The sequence below is a fragment of the Rhinoraja longicauda genome, chromosome 9 (assembly GCF_053455715.1).
Source record: "Rhinoraja longicauda isolate Sanriku21f chromosome 9, sRhiLon1.1, whole genome shotgun sequence".
Classification (NCBI taxonomy): domain Eukaryota; kingdom Metazoa; phylum Chordata; class Chondrichthyes; order Rajiformes; family Arhynchobatidae; genus Rhinoraja; species Rhinoraja longicauda.
This window is the reverse complement of record NC_135961.1, coordinates 58,621,547-58,641,972: the sequence shown is the minus strand read 5'-3', so window position 1 is coordinate 58,641,972 and position 20,426 is coordinate 58,621,547. Positions and strand designations below refer to the sequence as shown.

Here is a 20,426-nt window from a genome sequence, read left to right as displayed (position 1 = left end):
TGGAATTACCTGTCCTGAATGCCGAAGAACTTTCAAAGCCAAGATTGGACTCATAAGCCACCTGAGAGTTCATAAAAACAACAGAACATAGACCATCATTCTCGACCTCGCAGGATAGCCACGACTGTGCTAGAAAAAGACGAAGTACTGGAGTAACGCAGCGGGTCAGGCAGCATCTCAGCTGCCTGATCCACTGAGTTGCTGCAGCACTTTGTGTCTACCATAACATTTGCCAGTCTCTTTTCCTCTTTGCATATCTACGGACTTTTTTACCATTTGAATGCTATCATATTCTGCTTCCTCATTCCTTGTCAATTTCTGAGCTCCCTGCAGAGATCTGAACTTTATCCAACTTTCTGGCTTACAATTGCTTGTGGCAACATAGAGAGTCTTCTCCCTGCACCTAATGTTTTATTTCGTTATTCTTGACAGCCAAAGCTGGGCTACCTTTTCTGTTGCACTTTTTTAACATTAAAGGGATACTATATAGATTTGTCATAAATATGTATTCATTTTTTTAATGTTAGCCATTGCTCATTTATTGTTGCAGCATTCAATGCAACTTCCCATTCTACCATTGACAAATCATGCTCCAGAATGGAACAATTTATTTCATTTAAATTTAAGATCTTAGTTTCAGATTGAATTGTAGCACGTTCAGTCCTTGTGCAAAGGGTATTACTTTATGATCTCTTCTCTAAAGGTCCCCTTTTCATTGCAACACTTTCCTTTCTATCTTCAATCATGCCTTCTCCAAGTTATCATGCAGCAAAATCCATTCAGATTCCTTGAACCATTTACATTAACTTGTTGATCAAAAAACTTCTCTTGCATGTGATGCTTTTTTTGTGTAGGTAGGAACTGCAGTTGCTGGTTTACACCGAAGATAGACACGAAATACTGAAGTAACTCAGCAATTCGCGAAAGGGAGACGAGTGATATGGAAGGGTAAGGGTTTTCACACCTTGTCCTTACCCTTCTATATCCCTCATCCCCCTCTCCCCTGACTAAGGCTCTGAAACCCAAAATGTCACCCATTCCTTCTTTCCAGAGATGCTGCCTGTCCCGCTGAGTTACTCCAGCATTTTGTGATACTTTTTTGTCTTGTAAGTGATTTCTTCTTGCTCGTGTCATGTCTTCCTGCATATTTGCTTTAATAGGACATAAATTGCAAATCAGTGATGGTGCAAGTGGCTTAGGCAAAACACAAATCAGACTGACACTTCACTGCTTTTCTAAGTGAATGTGGCATTGTGAAAAGGGCAATTACTTGGATGAAATGTCATGCTTGCAAATGGTAGCAGCGCAATCCCAGACCCTTATCAATTCTTTCTGCCCCAGTTATTGTCAATTGCAGTTGAAGGTAGTGGTCATTCATGGGATGTGGAGGTGAAAACTGTGATTTCTTTCACTAGGTAGTAATGACCTTGGGCACCTGCAGTCTTTCTCATATTTGTAATGAATTAACCTTGATAGTGGAAGATACCAGTTTTCAACGGGAGTCTTCAAGGCCCCTTTTAACTGTTTTTCTTTAACATTCCTTCACACCAACGTTGCTGACGTCACATCTGGCGTACTGTGTTCAGTTTGAGTCATCCTCCTATTCATATCATATCATCATATCATATATATACAGCCTGAAACAGGCCTTTTCGGCCCACCAAGTCCGTGCCGCCCAGCGATCCCCGTACATTAACACTATCCTACACCCACTAGGGACAATTTTTACATTTACCCAGCCAATTAACCTACATACCTGTACGTCTTTGGAGTGTGGGAGGAAACCGAAGATCTCGGAGAAAACCCACGCAGGTCACGGGGAGAACGTACAAACTCCTTACAGTGCAGCACCCGTAGTCAGGATCGAACCTGAGTCTCCGGCGCTGCATTCGCTGTAAAGCAGCAACTCTACCGCTGCGCTACCGTACCTATTGGAAAGATGTATAGATTGCAGCAAACATTTATGAGGATGCTGTCAGGAGTCGAGGGCCTAAGGTGTGGGGAGAGGTTGAGCAGGCTAGGGTTTTACTCCTTGGAGTGCAGGAGGTTGAGGGGTGATCTTATAGAGGTGTCTAAGAATTGAGGGGAACAGGTATAGTGAATGCAAAGAGTCTTTTACCCAGGGTAGCAGGATGAAGCCAGAGGACATAGGTTTAAGATGAAAGGGGCCAGATTTAATAGGAACCCGGGGGACAATTTTTTTCACTGAACAGGTAGTTGAGGCAGGTGCTTTTGCAGCATTGAAAAAACACTTGAACGTGGTTAGGAAATGTTTAAAAGGATATGGGCCAAATGCAGGCATCTGAGAGTAGCTTAGATGGAACATCTTGGTCGGTTTGGATGTATTGGACTAAAGAGCCTGTTTCCATGCCCGATGATTCTATGACAGTTGCACTAATGCCTGGATTACCATCTTTGCCATGGCAGGCTCCCTCTTGTGGACTTTTTATCATTTGTATCTTTAACAGTAAATGTTACTGCGTTTTCTTTTTGAGTTAATTCTATGAACCATTTCAGCAATTATTTCAAAACTATGTTTATCCATCATTTTCTAGAGAGGAAAAGTTGGGAGTGTGATTGAACAAAAAATTATAATTTACCATTTATTATGAGTTAAAAAGGTACAAATGCTCAATTGGGTATATCCTTGGATCCTGAAGGATCCATTATTCCATTGTTTAATTAACAAGTTAAAAAATTTAACTCGCACGTCTTTGGGATGTGGGAGGAAACTGTGCAAACTCTGCACAGTGACGTATAAAGAGACAATGGAAATAGTTAACAGTTGTCAGAATATGTTTCATAAAGGGAAATCTCAAGAGTCAGCTAATGACGGTTGGGTGAAATGCTGCCATGTGGACATACATAGATTGTCAAAGGCTTTGGCAAGATGAAATGTCACTTAAGAGACCAGCAGAGAAAATAAGTGCAATTTCCCAATTAGTTAAGTGGAAAAAACAGTCTTCAATCTTTGGAAAAAAATAGAATGCACAGCATCTGTTCAACTCTCTTGCCATTAGTTGTACTTGTAATTCTGCCTGGATAACCTATTCATTAATTATCCTCTTACTAAGCAAGAAAGTGCATTTCTCTCATCTTGAGCATGTTCGGTTATCCTTTATATATTCACTTTTACTAATTTAACATTTTGACTCACTTTTTAAAGCTTCTCTGTGAATTAAAATGACTCCAATGTACACTGATGAGCCAAAACATTATGACCTGATGTGCCAAAACATTATGACCACCTGCCTAATATGCTGTTAGTCCTCCGTGTGCAGCCCCTTACGCAGCAGGGTGCGATGCACTGTGCATTGTGACACATTGCTCCCGTGACCAGCATTAAAATTTTCTGTGCCTTGTGCCACAGTAGACCTTCTGTCGGTTCGGACCAGACGGGATAGCCTTCATTGTCCTCGCGCATCGATGAGCCTTGGGAGCCCAACACCCTGTCGCCCGCCGGTTTGTAGTTTGTCCCTCCTCAGACCACTGTCGCTAGGTCCTCACTATTGCTGACCGGGAGCACCCCACAAGCCTTGCAGTTTCAGAGATGCTCTGACCCAGTCGTCTGGCCGTAATAATTTGGCCCTTGTTAAAGTCGCTCAGGTCTTTACCCCTGCCCATTTTTTCCTGCATCCAACACATCAACTTCGAGAGCTGACTGTTCACTTGCTGCCTAATATATCCCACCCCTTGACAGGTGCCATTGTAACAAGATAATTAATGTTATTCACTTCACCTGTCAGTGGTCATAATGTTTTGGCTCATCGGTGTTTTCAACATAGTGTTAAATAACTTTTTAGAAACGCCACTGAACTAGGGCGGCACGGTAGCGCAGTGGTAGAGTTGCTGCTTTACAGCGAATGCAGCGCCGGAGACTCAGGTTCGATCCTGACTACGGGTGCTGCACTGTAAGGAGTTTGTACGTTCTCCCCGTGACCTGCGTGGGTTTTCTCCGAGATCTTCGGTTTCCTCCCACACTCCAAAGACGTACAGGTATGTAGGTTAATTGGCTGGGTAAATGTAAAAATTGTCCCTAGTGGGTGTAGGATAGTGTTAATGTACGGGGATCACTGGGTGGCACGGACTTGGAGGGCCGAAAAGGCCTGTTTCCGGCTGTATATATATGATATGATATGATGATAAGTTCTTGGAGTCATTGCAGTAGTGTTCTGTACCTTTTGGGGGGAAATTTGCAAGTTTTCTCACACAGGAAACATTTTTTGAAGACATCCCTCTTCTTTTGTAAGGATAATTCCCATCAAGTAACTATTTCTTCATTTAGATTTCTGGGTCTCTCCATTTTTGTACATCAAATGCTATACTAGCAACTATGTACAAATTCAACTTGATACAGCCTCTGATTTTAAATGATAAATATCTGTAGACTGCTTCAACAAGGTGTTCCACCATCCTTTTTTTTCTGTCTTATTAAGTAATTATTACTGTACGGAAAGGCTCAATTATTTTTCAAATCAACTGTTCCATCACGGAAAATGAATTCCAAATATTTTTATTTTATCAAAATTCCCGAAAGGTATGTCAAGATTAACACAAAGCTTAGAAGTATATTAGAAAAGAGAGGGACTCATGAATAATAAGGGTCATTTAAAAACAATGGAGAACAGTAAACATCAGATAACTAATGGTATATTAAATACTCCACAAAGTTAATTTATGTGAGGAAATAGTATCAGTAAAAGTTTAGATTAGAAATACAGCATGGAAACAGGTCCTTTAGCCCACCGAGTCCATGCCGACCATCGATCACCCGTTCACACTAGTTCTATGTTATCCCACATTTGCATCCACTCCCTGCACACTCGGGGCAATTTCCAGAGGCCAATTAACCTCCAAACGCGCACGTCTTTGGGGTGTGGGAGGAAACTGGAGCACCTGAAGGAGGTCATAGAGAAAACTTGCAAACTCCGCACAGACAGCATCCAAGGTCAGGATCGAACCTAGGGTTCTGAGGCAGTAGCACGACCAGCTGCATCACTGTGCTGCCCAAAAAGTAATTACAGCAATGACAGACTTTTTCAACATTGGTGCTCTCAATCTAACTAACAATGGAAGTTGGTGAGAAATACCTATAGTTTTCCAAAAGTCTGTGGAATTTTCTGCTTGAATTCTAAATCAATTTCATATTGGAGCAAGAAAATAGAAATTAGTAGACAATTGTAATCTAATGTCTGTTGTGGAATAGTTATTAGAATCTGTAAATAAGTCCAAGATGGCAGTATTTTCATTTCATACAGATTTTCATAACATCTATCAGAAGCAGACATGCTGAATTGGCTATTTATAAAAACATTTTAACTGATTATGCAACATGTTGACTGCTTGATATTTGATTGCAGGAGTAGCCCTTAGTTTTACCAATTAATTTTCCTTTTAGCTTTTTCCTAGTAATTACTTTTCAAGAAAATAACTTGAGTTTGAAGACTACACATTGTAAGCATCATACATTGTTATGAATGTTCTCTGAAAAATGATTGAGAAATTATTATCTCAATGGAGTTAGGTTAGGTAAGGGGGTGGTGCAGCAAGACCTGGGTGTCCTTGTACACCAGTCACTGAAAGCTGGTGTGCAGGTACAGCAGGCAGTGAAGAAAGCTAATGGAATATTGGCCTTCATAACAACCGGATGATTTCTCAGCAACGCGCCGAGATACACTACGATTTTTGGAAGACTCCTCACGATCATGCCCGCGACACCCCGGCGAACTGTCGGCGACAGCCTAGCCGCCGGCATTCGCCTTGAAATCACCTAAGTGGGACAGGACCTTAAGATAGAGCTCTCGGGGCGAGTGGGATCAAGGGATATGGGGAGAAGGCAGGCACGGGTTATTGATTGGGGACGATCAGCCACGATCACAATGAATGGCGATGCTGGCTCGACGGGCCGAATGGCCTCCTCCTGCACCTATTTTCTATGTTTCTATGTAAATAGAATTTCATTAATGACAGTGGAATGGATTGGTATTAAAGATTAGAAAATCAGTATTAAAAGTCGGGAATAACAACTTTTCCAGTAATTGTTTTTTTCGCGATTATTGTGTTCGATTTAACCATTGTCATTAAATAATGGAATAAAAATGATGTTATTTTTAATCCAGAATCAATATTCTAAACATTTAATTAAGTATGTTTTTGATTCTTAAAAAAATGGAATGTTTCTGTTTTGTGGGCAAACATATTTAAACATATTCATCTCAAATCGTGCGATTTCTGCTGATTATGTCAGTGAACACATGACCTGCAACATTTAACTTTGCATAATTATTAAGCATATTAACCTGAAAAGTATTCTCAGCAGCCACTAAACATATTGTAAATGTATAAATCATTGTGTGTAAAAATAAAAACTGAACAATTACACATCAGAAGAGTAATAATTTTTCCACAGTTGCTGCCTGACATTCAGATGTCTGAAATCTGAAATGCTGGAAATAATCTGAATGTCAGGCAGCATCTGTGGAGAAATTATTACTCTTCTGATGTGTAATTTAACTAGTGTTTCTGAAATGTATGTGAATCCCAGTTAATGTAGAACATTTATTTCAGTCTGAAGAAGGGTCTCGACCCGAAACGTCACCCATTACCTCTCTCCTGGATGCTGCCTGACCTGCTGAGTTACTCCAACATTTTGTGGTACCTTTGATTTGTACCAGTATCTGCAGTTATTTTTCTACACATTTATTTTAGAAATGGTCAAAGAGCTTTGTTTTCCTTTTGAACATGTGTGTTATTTATGATTTGCTTTTTGCATTTTATTACATGGGTTTGGTGCATTAATTTGGTCAAAGCCATGATGTATTTTTGTATACATATAAATGTATATGTATATTTTTTTGTACTTCCTTAGGATCAGGCACTACACATCCAACTTGTATAGAGCCACATCTTCCCAGCATTTCTTCAGCTTACTCCATACAACCTGAACCTAAGGATTCAGCCACACTGTTGGATGAGAAACTGCAAATTCCTGATGATCTGGGTACTATGTTAGCTGATTCTTTCAATTTTATCTTTAAAATCTTTCTTGGGCGAAATTTAGTTGTCTCATGGAGTTGCCTGCTTTCTGAAAAGATGTAGTTCAGATGTTAAGTGCAAACAATTTAGTTGATTCTCTACAATAATGATAATTTGAGAAGGAAAGGGACCATCATGTTACTGTCAGCAGGGTGGGAAAATGTGTAAAATTGTAATATTAAAGCACTTGAAAATTGTAATATTAAAGCACTTAAGCCAATCTGCAATAAAAAGAAAATGAACAAACCAGGATAGTGACTGCATAATTCTAAGTAGAGTACAATTAGTGGAGGCCATTCGGACTAGATATTAGCAATTGTAGTTTGGGATGATAGAGCAATCTAAAGAATGTGCATGAGGACTTATAGATGATTTAAACCCACTTGTTTCCAAATACACAGGACAAGATGTTAGAAATCCAAAGTTCCAAATGTCAATTTGCTCCCGGTGGTAATGGGAGGCTTATGCACTCACCAATGCTCTTCCGATGTTGAGAAAGGCTAGGCAGACACGTCATTGGGGTTATCAAGTGGGCACCTACTTTCATCGACGTTTCGCTGATTGGACCCACGACGTCTCCAGTAGGCTCAGCAGTGCATTCTGGCGTCCCAGAACCACCCCCCTCTGCATCTGCCTAGCCGGCTTATTTGGGAGACCAGATGGGGTCTTTCCTCTTCAACCAGAGCCACTGGCTGCTCCGCTCTGCCACCTGTGATGTTTCCTTGATAGCCTGGCGTAGGGCTTGTCCGCTGATCCCCAGGTCCTTCATCAGTCTTACGGTAGATGTTGCCACAAATCCTCGACATCCAACTTCTACCGGGCAGATCTTTGCTCTCCAGCCCCGCTGTTCTGCCTCCGCTGCAAGGTCTGTGTAGCGCAGTTTCTTTCTTTCAAAGGCTTCCTGCACAGCATCCTCCCAAGGGACTGTGAGCTCCACAAAATACACCATGCGCTGAGAGTTGGACCAGAGGATCAACTGTGTTAACTGAGAGGAAACTTGTTCTGAGTATACTTTGAGATATCCAAAATCCAAACGTTATTTAGCAGAGAGAAAGGAACTGCTGGAGAAGCCACCCACCCTGCCCCTCTCTTCAATATGAGAATTGGACCAGAAGTACAGAACATGCCAAAACCCCCAGTACCACTGAATTCCTGAATTCCAAATGACAACATCATAACTATTTTGGCTCGACATTTCTTTATTTGCAATAATTCGGGGAGGAATTCCATCCCCATTAATTGTAGGTAGTAATGAAGATAATTATTTATGTTCCGAAGCTGTTAAGTAAACCTTCCTTAATAATTTGTCATCTATCAGAAGCAAAGTAGCATTGCCACCTGATTGAAAAGAAAATGAATTCAAAAGATCCGGTGGTGAATAATATTAGCTGTTTGTATCTGTAACCACTTGTACACATCCTGCATGTTTAATGTTAGTGAGTGTTCTAACAGAATAAAATAAAAAGTTGGGGGAAGGGGATGCACTAGAATAGCACTTAGACTAGTTTGGCATGTATGTTTGAAGGGAGGGAATTTGAAGGATGTGGAAAGATGAAAAGTTTTAGAAGGAGAATTCCAGCAGAGGTAATACTGGAGAGAGGAGGAAGCACCAGAAATGAAACAATGAGCCTGCAGAATGATTTATAAAGTAAAGCAAAGATTTTGAAATCAGTGAGCAAAACAGGTAGGTGTTAATAGAAGACGTAGGAGTATCTAGTGGGGCTCCATTTCGAAGAATGTGAGAACATTATATTTGGCTGTGTGAAATTTGTGTGGCTTAGAATCTGGAAGTACTGAAGATGTCAGCTGAAATACAACTGCTGACAGATTGAGAGGATAGCTTGGGTCCTGTGAGCAGTGGAATAGTAGTTTTAATCATTACGTTATCAACAAGGTTCAATTTCAACAATATCAAGGTCAATATCAAAACAAAAATCTGACTTCGGATGGGATTTGTTTAGATGGCATTTGTATGTGTGAATTAATACTTTAGCACTGCCGCCAGCACCGTTCTACAATAATATGACGATGCTGACATTTGACAGCTGTGGTGGAGGAAGATCACATGTCCTTTGAGGAATCTGTCGCTTGCTCTGCTGATAAATTAAGTAAACAAACCATCTATGCTTTGCTTATTCAAAGTCGTGCAATTAAAATTGGACATCCAGTTCTCAAAAACCTTTGGAAATCAATGCAGACAATTTTTTTCAAACTGATCAGAAAAGAATTGTAGTCAACTTTTTTCTTACTGATAAAATGGAATAGAAACAACAAACCGCATGGTGCAGCATGCACCAGAGTAGAAGCGAGCAGAAAACAAAAAATGCATGTGAGAATAAATAGTGGTAATGCAAATTGGTTTATAAAATGTGTATGAGCCTTATGGCACATTTATAATGTAAGATGTAGGATGACATTTTTTTATAATATACATATAACTATATACATATAACTAAAAAGCATGTCCTAAATATGTATATGGGAAGGAGAACAGTTGATATTTCAGGTCTGGGACCCTTGAACAGATCTGTAAATGTAAGAAGCCAAACTTGTTTTAAAAAAGGGTGCGGGTGGAGCGAACGACCACTATTGTTCAATCCGCAAGGACAACCCCATGCTTCCAGCTTTCTGTCACTTGAACTCTCTGTCTCGTTCCCACTCTGATCCCTTTGTCTTTGTCCTCCATTGCTGTAATGATGTCCAATGTAAAGTGGAGGCACAGAACCCTCATCTTTTGTTTGGTATATTACAGCCTTTGGAATTTAATTTAATTTCAGGCAATGTCTATTATTTTTGTCACTCTTTTACCATGGATGTCTGTTACCTTTATGTATCATTTTTCTTTTTGCCTCCAACTGCTGTTTGTTAAAATAATCGTTTACTTGATGCCTTTGGTCTGCACTCTATCGCACAAATTCTTTGTTCCCTCCATTTTTAAACTTATCTTCCAACTTTCCCAGTTCTGTCAATTGGTACCTGACCCAAAATGTCAAATTTCTTTCCCAATTTATGCTGCCTGACCTGCTGAGTGCTTCCACAATTCTGCAGTTTTTTGTTATTCCTGTACATTGTGTTGACATGGTAATTCCAAAGATAATTCAGTTGGTACTGTCATCATGGAACTATCAATCATATTGGTTCTCTCTGTCAAATTTCTCAGAACCAAACTTAAAAATATTCTGATTCGTTGAACCATTCTGTTTGAATGGTTAGGACAGAAAGTTATGTAAAAGGAGCATTCACGTTCATATCCTATTATATCCTAAAGCGTCTACATTTTTTTGGTTTGGAGTTGCAATATATTTGAAAGGAAGAGACATTGACTTCTGTTATTCAGTGTTTAACGTGAAACAAATCTACCTGCATTTGTAGACACAAGGAACTGCAGATGTTGGTTTGCAACAAAAAAAATACTGGAGTAACTAAGTGGATCACGCAGTATCTCTGGAAAAAAATGGATAGGTGACGTTTTGGGTCGGAATCTGAATTGTCACCCATCCATGTTCTCGAGAGACGTTGCCTGACCTGCTGAGTTAATCCAACACTTTGTACCTATTACCTGCATTTATTGTACTTTGCCTCATTTAACCTCAAAATTGCTGTTTTGAATCACGAACGATTGCAAGAGCCGCAGAGTCTATGGCCAAAAGTTGAGCATGTGTGAACTGTGTTCTGATCTCTCTTTGCTTTAATCTACAGGGAGTGGTGAATACCTTGCAGATGAGTGCAGTATTATTGCTGGGGGAAACCTCATTGGTTGGCACGCTGATGCAGCCGCCGTGCTGTGGAGAAGAATCTTGGGCATTTTGGGTGATGTCAACTGCATCCGTAGCCCTAAAATCCATGCCATGGTTTTTCAATATTTAAATGACCTCTGGAACAAATTAGCCAAGGTGTTTTATGGAATATTAATTTTACCATATATATTATGACTCGTTGATATTTGCTCTGTGTGTATTAATAGTTCTCTCATTTCTGGGATCTGGAATGTATATTTGAAAATCTCTGGTTTAACTTAGAGATATAGCATGGAAACAGGTCCTTCGGCCCACCAAGTCCGCACCGACCAACGACCCCCGCACACTAGCACTATCCTACACGCACTAGAGACAATTTACACTTATAGCAAGCCAATTAACCAACAAACATGTACGTCTTTGGAGTGTGGGAGGAAACCCAAGATCTCTGAGAAAACCCACGTGATCACAGGGGAGAACGTAAAACTCCGTACAGACAGCACCCATAATCGGGATTGAACCGGGGTCGATGGTGCTGCAAGCGCTGTAAAGCAGCAACTCTACCACTGCGCCACCGTGTTGCTCTTTGTTTAGCAGTCTTTTTAATTGCATCACAATACCAAAGGAAACCAGACACAAGGCTGGATTGTACCTGCCATGCCATTGTATATTTCCTTTGGTAATCAGATCAAAGGATTGAAAAATAAACAGCTGTGGATTGACAGGGAGGCACATTAGTCACAAATTTACTGAAACATCAGAAAGAGAAATCAAAATCAGAAAAAAATGGACTGTTGGAGAAAAGAGAAAAGAGTCAAAGGACGAGTAACATCCAGTTTTGAATGACAACAACATTTTTGCCTCTGCCATTAATGTTGAAAGCAAATTCAACGTTTGCTTGGTTTGGCAACAGCTCTGCCCAAGACCACAAGAAATAGCAGAGAGTTGTAGATTAAACCCAGTCCATTGCAAAAAGCAATCCCACCTCTCTTTCTTTCTCTCCCCCCCACCCCCTTCAACTCCATCTACACCTCACACTGTCTCTGGAAAGCAGCCTTCATAATCAAGGACCATTTACACCCCTACTATTCCCTCTTCTCCTGTCTCCTGTCAAGCTGAAGACAAAAGTTTGAGCATGTACCACCAGGTTCGGGAACAGCCTCTTCCCCACTGTTGTCAGACAACTAAATGGTCTTCTCAGAAGCAAAGGGTATAGTCTGGATCACTCACCCTACCTCATTGTGGCCCTTGCACTTTTTTATCTGCACAAGTTTCACTATAGTGCTAGAACGTTGTAACACTAAATCACCGCTTGTTTTTTTCTTTGTCCCAACTGTTGTACTTGTGTCTGGCTTGATTGTACTTATGTATAGCTTGATTTGACTGGAGAGCACACAAAGTTTCTCACAGCATCTCAGTATATATGACAATAATAAATAATAATAAATAATACCAGTACCAATGCCAAGTTATTCTCTGCTTTAAATGCCTTTTATTTAGTTTAAAGGATTTGTCTTTTCAACTGCTAGAATTGGCCTGCTTCTTTCTTGCCTGATTCATAATTTTAAATAATTTCATCATATTACTGTAATCTGTTACTGTAAAAGTGTTTTCTGAATAATGACGTGATTTAGTTGATTTATCTCCAAAAGAATAACGATAGAAAAGGTTGGAATTGCTCCAGACAGCTTGTGTGGAGAGAACAGTGTTTCAAGGCCCATTGAATTCATTTATTCTTGTTCTGTTTTTTAGTTTTATGATCAATTTACGCCAACTGTGTCTCCTGCAAAATAGTTGCTACCAAAATCAATTAGTGAAGTCAGTTTGCTTTATAAGTCATAGAGTGATACAGTGTGGTAATAGGCTCTTCGGCCCAACTTGGCCAAGCTGGCCAACATGTCCCAGTTACATGAGTCCACGTTTGGCCCATACCCTTTCAAACCTTTGCCATCCATGTCTAACTGTTTCTTAAACGTTGGGATAGTCCCTGTCTCAACTACCTCCTCTGGCAGCTCGTTCCATACACCCACCACCATTTGAGTGAAAAGGTTACCCCTCAGATTCCAATTAAATATTTTCCCCTTCACCTTAAACCTATGTCCTCTGGTCCTCGATTCACCTACTCTGGGCAAGAGACTCTGCATCTACCCGATCTATTCCTCTCTTGATTTTATACACCTCTATAAGATCACCTCTCATCCTGCGCTCCAAGGAAGAGAGTCCCAACCTACTCAACCTCTCCCTATAGCTTAGACCCTCTAGTCCTGGCTACATCTTCGTAAAGGCTTATATGAGTTTGCAAATTATTGAGTTTTGCAAAGACAAAAAAAATTTCACAAGTCAACTTTGAAACATCGTTGCTAATGTACGCACAGACTCTCCCTTGTGTAGTTTTATTTTCTTCGGTGCAAAAGCTTTTAAATGCTCCTGCTTTGCCTGCAATGCTTTGTGATTCTATTTACTATTGTCACTGATTAGAAAAATATGATTACGTTCAAGCACAAAACAGTAGCGACTATAATTGTTAAATAAGTCTTAATGACAGGCATCAGTAGTTTCAACAATATTGTGCATTTATTATGTTTGCATAAAAGGTGGTTGATTGGATATATTGTTCCATTTGTTCTTTTAAACAGGATTAATAAGACCGATGTTTTGTTTTTGTTCTAGATTCGAGACAACCTTGGTATCAGTTTAGATAATCAGGTTTCACCGCAATCTCCACTTCTGAGTCCACCCCTTCGTATGTTTATGTCCTGGTTATTTAAGGTAAATTAGCACAACTCGTGCAAATAACACCATTTTTTTAAATTTCAAGTTCGCAAGTTTGATATGATAAAGAAAATTGCTGAAAATAGATTAGCCTTTAGTCTGTATTGAAGGCAGAAGGAAGATGGAATGGAGGGTATTAATGGCAGTCACATCAATAATTAATGACAACAGGGTACATTCTGATTCATTCAAGTGTTATCTGTGTAGAGAAACTATGATCTCTGAGATTCTGATGCATTTTATATAGAAGTAAAATTAAGTGGGCTTAAATGTGAGGTTAATGGTAGAATATTGCATTCACTTTATAAATTTGAGTTATATATACTATCTGATTTGTCCAAAACTCAGTTTCAATGTATTTCTGTAACTTTCTCCAGGCAACAACTTTGCCCAATGAATACAAAGAAGGGAAACTACATGCATACAAGCTAATCTGTGACATTATGACAAAACGCCAAGATGTCTTGCCAAACTCTGATTTCCTGGTGCACTTTTATCATGTGATGCACAGAGGCATTGTATGCGAAGATCAGGTAATACAACCATTTCCTTTCTTGAGATGTAGTTCAAGGATAATGAGGTGTTGGAAAATAACTGCAGATGCTGGTTCAAATCGAAGGTATCACAAAAAACTGGAGTAACTAAGCGGGTCAGGCAGCGTCTCAGGAGTGGGTGACGTTTAGGGTCGAGACTCTTTAGGCTGATGTCAGGGGAGGGGGCGGGACAAAGAAAGGATGTAGTTGGAGACAGAAAGACAGTGGGAGAACTGGGAAGGGGGAGGGGAAGGAGAGGGACAGAGGAGCTATCTAAAGTTAGAGAAATCAATGTTCATAGCGCTGGGGTGTCAGCTGCTCAAGCGAAATATGTGGTGCTGTTCCTCCAATTTTCTTTTGGAAACGGGGCTTCCCCTCTTCCATTATAGATGAGGCTCTCACTAGGGCCTCCTCTATATCCGGCAGCTCCGCTCTTGCTCCCCCTCTCCCCAATTCGTTTTCTGTTTTTCCTCTGAAGATGTGGTGGATGGGCATGGTACATTTTAACTTGTGTCCACAGGAACAAGGTTTAAGCGAGGGGCTCTGGCTTCCTTTTTTATCAAGTCACAAGAAAACTTGGACATGGGCTTGGTCTCCTGTTTGATGTTGATCTGGTTATGTGACCAGTCCAGGTTACAAAAGTATCCCACGACTTTGTTCCTCATCCTGCCATAGTATTTGTCAATACCTTTGCCATGTCATATAATCCAGTTTGAGTGACATTGCAGAACTGTCTGAGAGCGGTATTACTGCAGCAAAACAGAAAATTGCACTTGAGTAGAAAAAGCTGTTAGTTGTTAGATTACAAGGCAAATTCCTTGTATGTACACTTGGCAAATAAAATGTATTCAATTCAATGCTACAAGTGTGTAGGAAGGAGCTGCAGATGCTGGTTTAAAACCAAAGACAGACGCAAAAAGCTGGAGTCAGACAGCATCTCTGGAGAAAAGGAATAGGTGATGTTTTGGGTTGAGATGTTTCTTCAGCCTTCTTTAGATTACAGCTGTTTCTGCAAATCTTAATTTTCATGCCAGAAAGTCTTTTCTTTATTTGATGGACTGAAATTACCTAGTGTAAAAGGAAATATAATATAGAAAAAGACTTTGCGTAAGGTCATGCCGCACTTATGATTTCCCCCCCAAGTGGACTTTGGGTATTGTGGAGTATAAGTAAAATAAGTTGTGATGTTTGTGATAGAAATAAACTACAGTACACCCTCATTTTAGGAACCTCCTTACCACGGATTTCAGTTATTGCGGACTGACCGACCGATGACTGCCCGCTGCTTCCCCGTCGATTGTTGCGCCAGCTGCCCCCGGCTGATACCATAGCCCCACCATCTGTCCTTGCCACCTCTCCCTCACTTCACAGCGCTGTCACCTTCATCCCCACTGCCGCCGCAACCCCAGCCATTCCCATGCTGCACGCCGCCAGCACATCTGCCACCCTAGCCGCACCTGCCGCATCACTACTGCCTCGGCCATTCCTGCCATCGCCACCGCCAACCCTGACCTGAATTCTGGCCGCCCGCAGGCCGCAGCCAATGACTCCACCGATCCTCTTCTCTTCCCCCGGCCCCCAGCAAGCCGGGGCCATCAAGTCACCTGGATTCTAGTCCCACTTCCGGACCAAGAGCCTGAAGAAGGATCCAGACCCGAAACATCACCTATCCATATTCTCCAGAGATGCTGACTGACCTGCTGAGTTACTCCAGCACTTTTTGTCCGTTTGTGTATTAACCAGCAACTGCAGTCGTTTGTTTCTACCACTTATGCAATGATGATACCTTACTCAGTTATTGCGGACAATCGTCAGTAACGGACACCATTCCCTCTTCTGTGCTCCGTTATTACTGAGGGTTTACTGTATTTCTGAAATGTGGCATTTGAAACTCATGTATGAGCATTCAACAAATTTGCAGCAAGAGTAGGCTAACCTAGTAACCTACCAGGCTGAACTGTTGTTTGATAAGCTGATGGCTGATTTAATTGTAACCTCAGCCCTGCATTGTTTTTGACCTGTGGTAACCTTTCACAGGTGGACTCAAAATGCTGAAGTACATATAAAATTATAAAAGGACTGGACAAGCTAGATGCAGCAAAAATGTTCCCAATGTTGGGCGAGTCCAGAACCAGGGGCCACAGTCTTGGAATAAAGGGGAGGCCATTTAAAACTGAGGTGAGAAAAAACGTTTTCACCCAGAGAGTTGTGAATTTGTGGAATTCTCTGCCACAGAGGGCAGTGGAAGCCAAATCACTGGATGGATTTAAGAGAGAGTTAGATAGAGCTCTAGGGGCTAGTGGAATCAAGGGATATGGGGAGAAGGCAGGCACGGGTTATTGATTGGGGACGATCAGCCATGATCACAATGAATTGCGGTGCTGGCTCGAAGGGCCGAATGGCCTCCTCCTGCACCTATTTTCTATGTTAACTCAGCGGGACAGGCAGCATCTCAGGAGAGAAGGATTGGGTGACGTTTTGGTTTGAGACCCTTCTTCAGACTGATCTTTTCACACACTTGCTTATCAAGTAACAAGATCGGATGACAGAATAGAGCAGTTGTGTATTGCCAATTTCACTTTGAGCCACCAGAGAGGAGTTTCTGACTGAAACTGGAATAGAAGCTTTCCTATTGTGATATTTATTTTGAAGGAGTTCTGATTCATGCACATCTTTGGTAGTGAGCAGAGCATTTTTTGTGCAGTTGTGTGCTAGCAAGGAGGTGAAACTGTTGTGTACATGAAAAGAATACTCTATGATCAAAGGAACCAATAGAATGAAAAAGAAAACATACTACATGACCCGACTCCCACACTCAACAGAATGACGGCAGGTCCTCCACCTTAGGTCCACTTTCCTGTCTGTCTCACAGATCTCTTGATTGAAAATACCCGAAAATGTATTTTTCAGCATTAACTGGATTCTACTACTACGTGAGAAAGTGAATCCAAAGAGTCTCGGCCCTCTGAGTAAATAAACCTTCCATGGTGGTGCAGCGTGGGTTTTATCCGGGTGCTCCGACCGCACTCCAAAGACGTACAGGTTTGTAGGTCAATTGGCTTTGGTAAAATTGTAAATTGCCCCTAGTGTATGTAGGATAGTATTAGTGTGCAGGCTCATTGGGGGAAGGGCCTGTTTCCGCGCTGTATCTCTAAACTAACCTTAAAAAATTAACTTGCTTATAATTGGTCAGTTGCTTTTCCTGTGAGTGTGGCCCCTTGTTATTGACTCCTGTCAGTTAAAACAATGTTTCAGCATCTCCCTTGCCAGCCCCTATCAGGATCAGAGTAGTAAAGGCCCATTTTGCAGGCATGCGTGTGCAGAATAGAAAAGAACTATGCAGAGGAATCTTAATGTTTACTGTAGTTGACGGTTATACGGTGACAGATGACAGTCTATATTGGTACTCGTTGCCTGTGATATTTCTAGTCTATCATTTACAATAATGTCCATCAAGCTCAATTTTTGAGAAAACGAAAATCGTAAAAACAGAAAATGCTGGAAATCCTCAGCAGGTCTGGCTCCATATATGGGAAGAGAAACATAGTCAATGTTGGCGACCCTTTTTCAGAACTGCAAAGGAGACAAAAGAAGCTAAGGACGGTGGGGAGAGTGGGGTGCCTCTGATAGCAATGCTTGCCATTTTAATTTCTCACCCCATTTCCACCCTGACTTGTTGGCCTATGACCCCCTCTTCTATCCTAGTGAGGCCTATACGCTGTAAATGGCTCGATTGTAATGTATTATCTTTCCGCTGACTGGTTAGCATGCAACAAAATCTTTTCACTGTACCTTGTTACACGTGACAATAAACTAAACTGGAACCAATGCCAGCTTCAGGAACAGCTCCTTATCTTCTGTCTGGCATATTGCAGCCTTCTGGCCCAAAACGTCACCCATCCATTTTCTCTAAAGATCCTGGCCTGCTGAGTTACTTGAGTACTTTGTGTCTATCTTGAGTTCTACAACTTTAGATAACCTGATTTCTTAGTCTGTAACATCCCTTTTTTCCTTTTCTTTCTTCTCTAGAAATGGATGCTTATCTCCATACCTTTGTTTAGTATATTTGTGTGATGTAACCCTCTGGTTTGTCTTTTATATTTAATTCTCATTATATGTTTTTGGATATGTAGTCTTTGTTATGACATTATGGTTGAAGTCCCTCTAAAGACAGTTGACACTAGACTAAAGAAAAGATATACTCATTGCAGAGATTTTAAACAACTCCCGATGTGCCCACTCGCGTAGATCCAAACACCTTTGAAGTACAATTCAAAGAAGAGAAGAGAAAATGTTCCCAGTGTTCTGAACGGTATTTGTATATCCAGCAACATGGTGAAAAATTATTAAGTGATATGATTATAATTAGGTACTTGTGGAACCTTGCTGAGTGAAAATTTGTTGCTGCATTTCCTGCATTACACTCAAGATGGTAGAAGGGGCAGTGAAAGAAATCTGTGGCTCGCTTGGTATTTATATGTAATAACTCAGTTTGAATATTCTGTTTACTACTGGTAGTGTGAATTGTGAGGAAGATGCAATAAGGCTGCAGGGTGACTTGGACAGGTTGTGTGAGTGGGCGGATACATGGCAGATGCAGTTTAATGTAGATAAGTGTGAGGTTATTCACTTTGGAAGTAAGAATAGAAAGGCAGATTATTATCTGAATGGTGTCAAGTTAGGAGGAGGGGGAGTTCAACGAGATCTGGGTGTCCTAGTGCATCAGTCAATGAAAGGAAGCATGCAGGTACAGCAGGCAGAGAAGAAAGCCAATGGAATGTTGGCCTTCGTAACAAGAGGAGTTGAGTATAGGAGCAAAGAGGTCCTTCTACAGTTGTACCGGGCCCTGGTGAGACCGCACCTGGAGTACTGTGTGCAGTTTTGGTCTCCAAATTTGAGGAAGGATATTCTTGCTATGGAGGGCGTGCAGCGTAGGTTCACTAGGTTAATTCCCGGAATGGCGGGACTGTCGTATGTTGAAAGGCTGGAGCAATTGGGCTTGTATACACTGGAATTTAGAAGGATGAGGAGGGATCTTATTGAAACATATAAGATAATTAGGGGATTGGACACATTAGAGGCAGGAAACATGTTCCCAATGTTGGGGGAGTCCAGAACAAGAGGCCACAGTTTAAGAATAAGGGGTAGGCCATTTAGAACGGAGATGAGGAAGAACTTTTTCAGTCAGAGTGGTGAAGGTGTGGAATTCTCTGCCTCAGAAGGCAGTGGAGGCCAGTTCGTTGGATGCTTTCAAGAGAGAGCTGGATAGAGCTCTTAAGGATAGCGGTGTGAGGGGGTATGGGGAGAAGGCAGGAACGGGGTACTGATTGAGAGTGATCTGCCATGATCGCATTGAATGGCGGTGCTGGCTCGAAGGGCTGAATGGCCTACTCCTGCACCTATTGTCTATTGTCTATTGTATCCCCCCCCCCCCCCCACTTCTATCTTTCAGTCTGAAGAGAGGTCCGGGCACTAAACATTACCTATTCCTTTTCTCCAGAGATGCTGCCTGACACTCTGAGTTACTCCAACTTTTTGTGTCTATCTTTGGTTTAAACCAACATCTGCAGTTCCTTCCTAATCAGAAAGGGTTAAGTTGTATTCATTTTCTAACATTGTATCTGGAAGCCAATTTGATCATAAGCAATCCCATTTTTGTTTTGATTCTGAAAAGTAGGGGATAAATGTAGTAAGGTGATACACAACGCACCGCAGATGCATTCCTCAGAGTTGTTCTATTAATCTTTACCTCTAGATGGCGCATTTAACCACAAGAGTGGAAACCTCTCGTACAGAAATTTGATTGGCATTTTGTCAGTAGTTTTTTTGGAAAACAGTGCATTTCATGTAAAGTATATTTGATGCATCGGAAATATATCAAGAAAACTATATTTTGTTTCTTTTGCACTGAAGCATTTAATAAAAATCTTTTTTCTGTCATTGCACAAAATAATCTTCAAAGTAGTCAGGATATTTAGCAAAGCAAGTGTAAAGTGGACAGTAAATATGTCAGTTGATTCATTTTAAGACGGTAAGAAAAGGTAAGCAGGAGAAAATATATTCAGACATTTAGAAAAACAAGCTACCTAAATTGAGGAGATCTGTTTTTATTTTGTAAAATGAATGACATTTTTGCCTCTTGTGTTGCACAGCAAATTGCTCCAGGTACTTATCACTCAGAGTAAAGATTTGTTTCTGTTAATTGTTTTAAGTTGAGCTGTGAGGAAGATGCTATGAGGTTGTAGGGTGACTTGGACAGGTTATGTGAGTGGGCGGATGCATGGCAGATACAGTTTAATGTGGATAAGTGTGAGGTTATCCACTTTGGTGGTAAGAATAAGAAGGCAGA

General features: G+C 41.0%; 1 protein-coding gene across 3 annotated transcripts in view; it reads left to right on the top strand.

Moving 5' to 3' along the window:
- ralgapa2 (Ral GTPase activating protein catalytic subunit alpha 2) overlaps positions 1-20,426 on the top strand; it is a 330,072-nt gene that overhangs the window by 131,340 nt on the left and 178,306 nt on the right. For 2 of the 3 annotated variants that reach the window (XM_078405597.1, XM_078405594.1), the window contains 4 exons: positions 6,869-7,000; positions 10,735-10,928; positions 13,443-13,541; positions 13,922-14,077. In XM_078405597.1, the coding sequence (XP_078261723.1) occupies positions 6,869-7,000; positions 10,735-10,928; positions 13,443-13,541; positions 13,922-14,077 (581 nt within the window). The remainder of the gene's footprint in view (positions 1-6,868; positions 7,001-10,734; positions 10,929-13,442; positions 13,542-13,921; positions 14,078-20,426) is intronic. The other variant, XM_078405596.1, reaches the window with a different exon arrangement.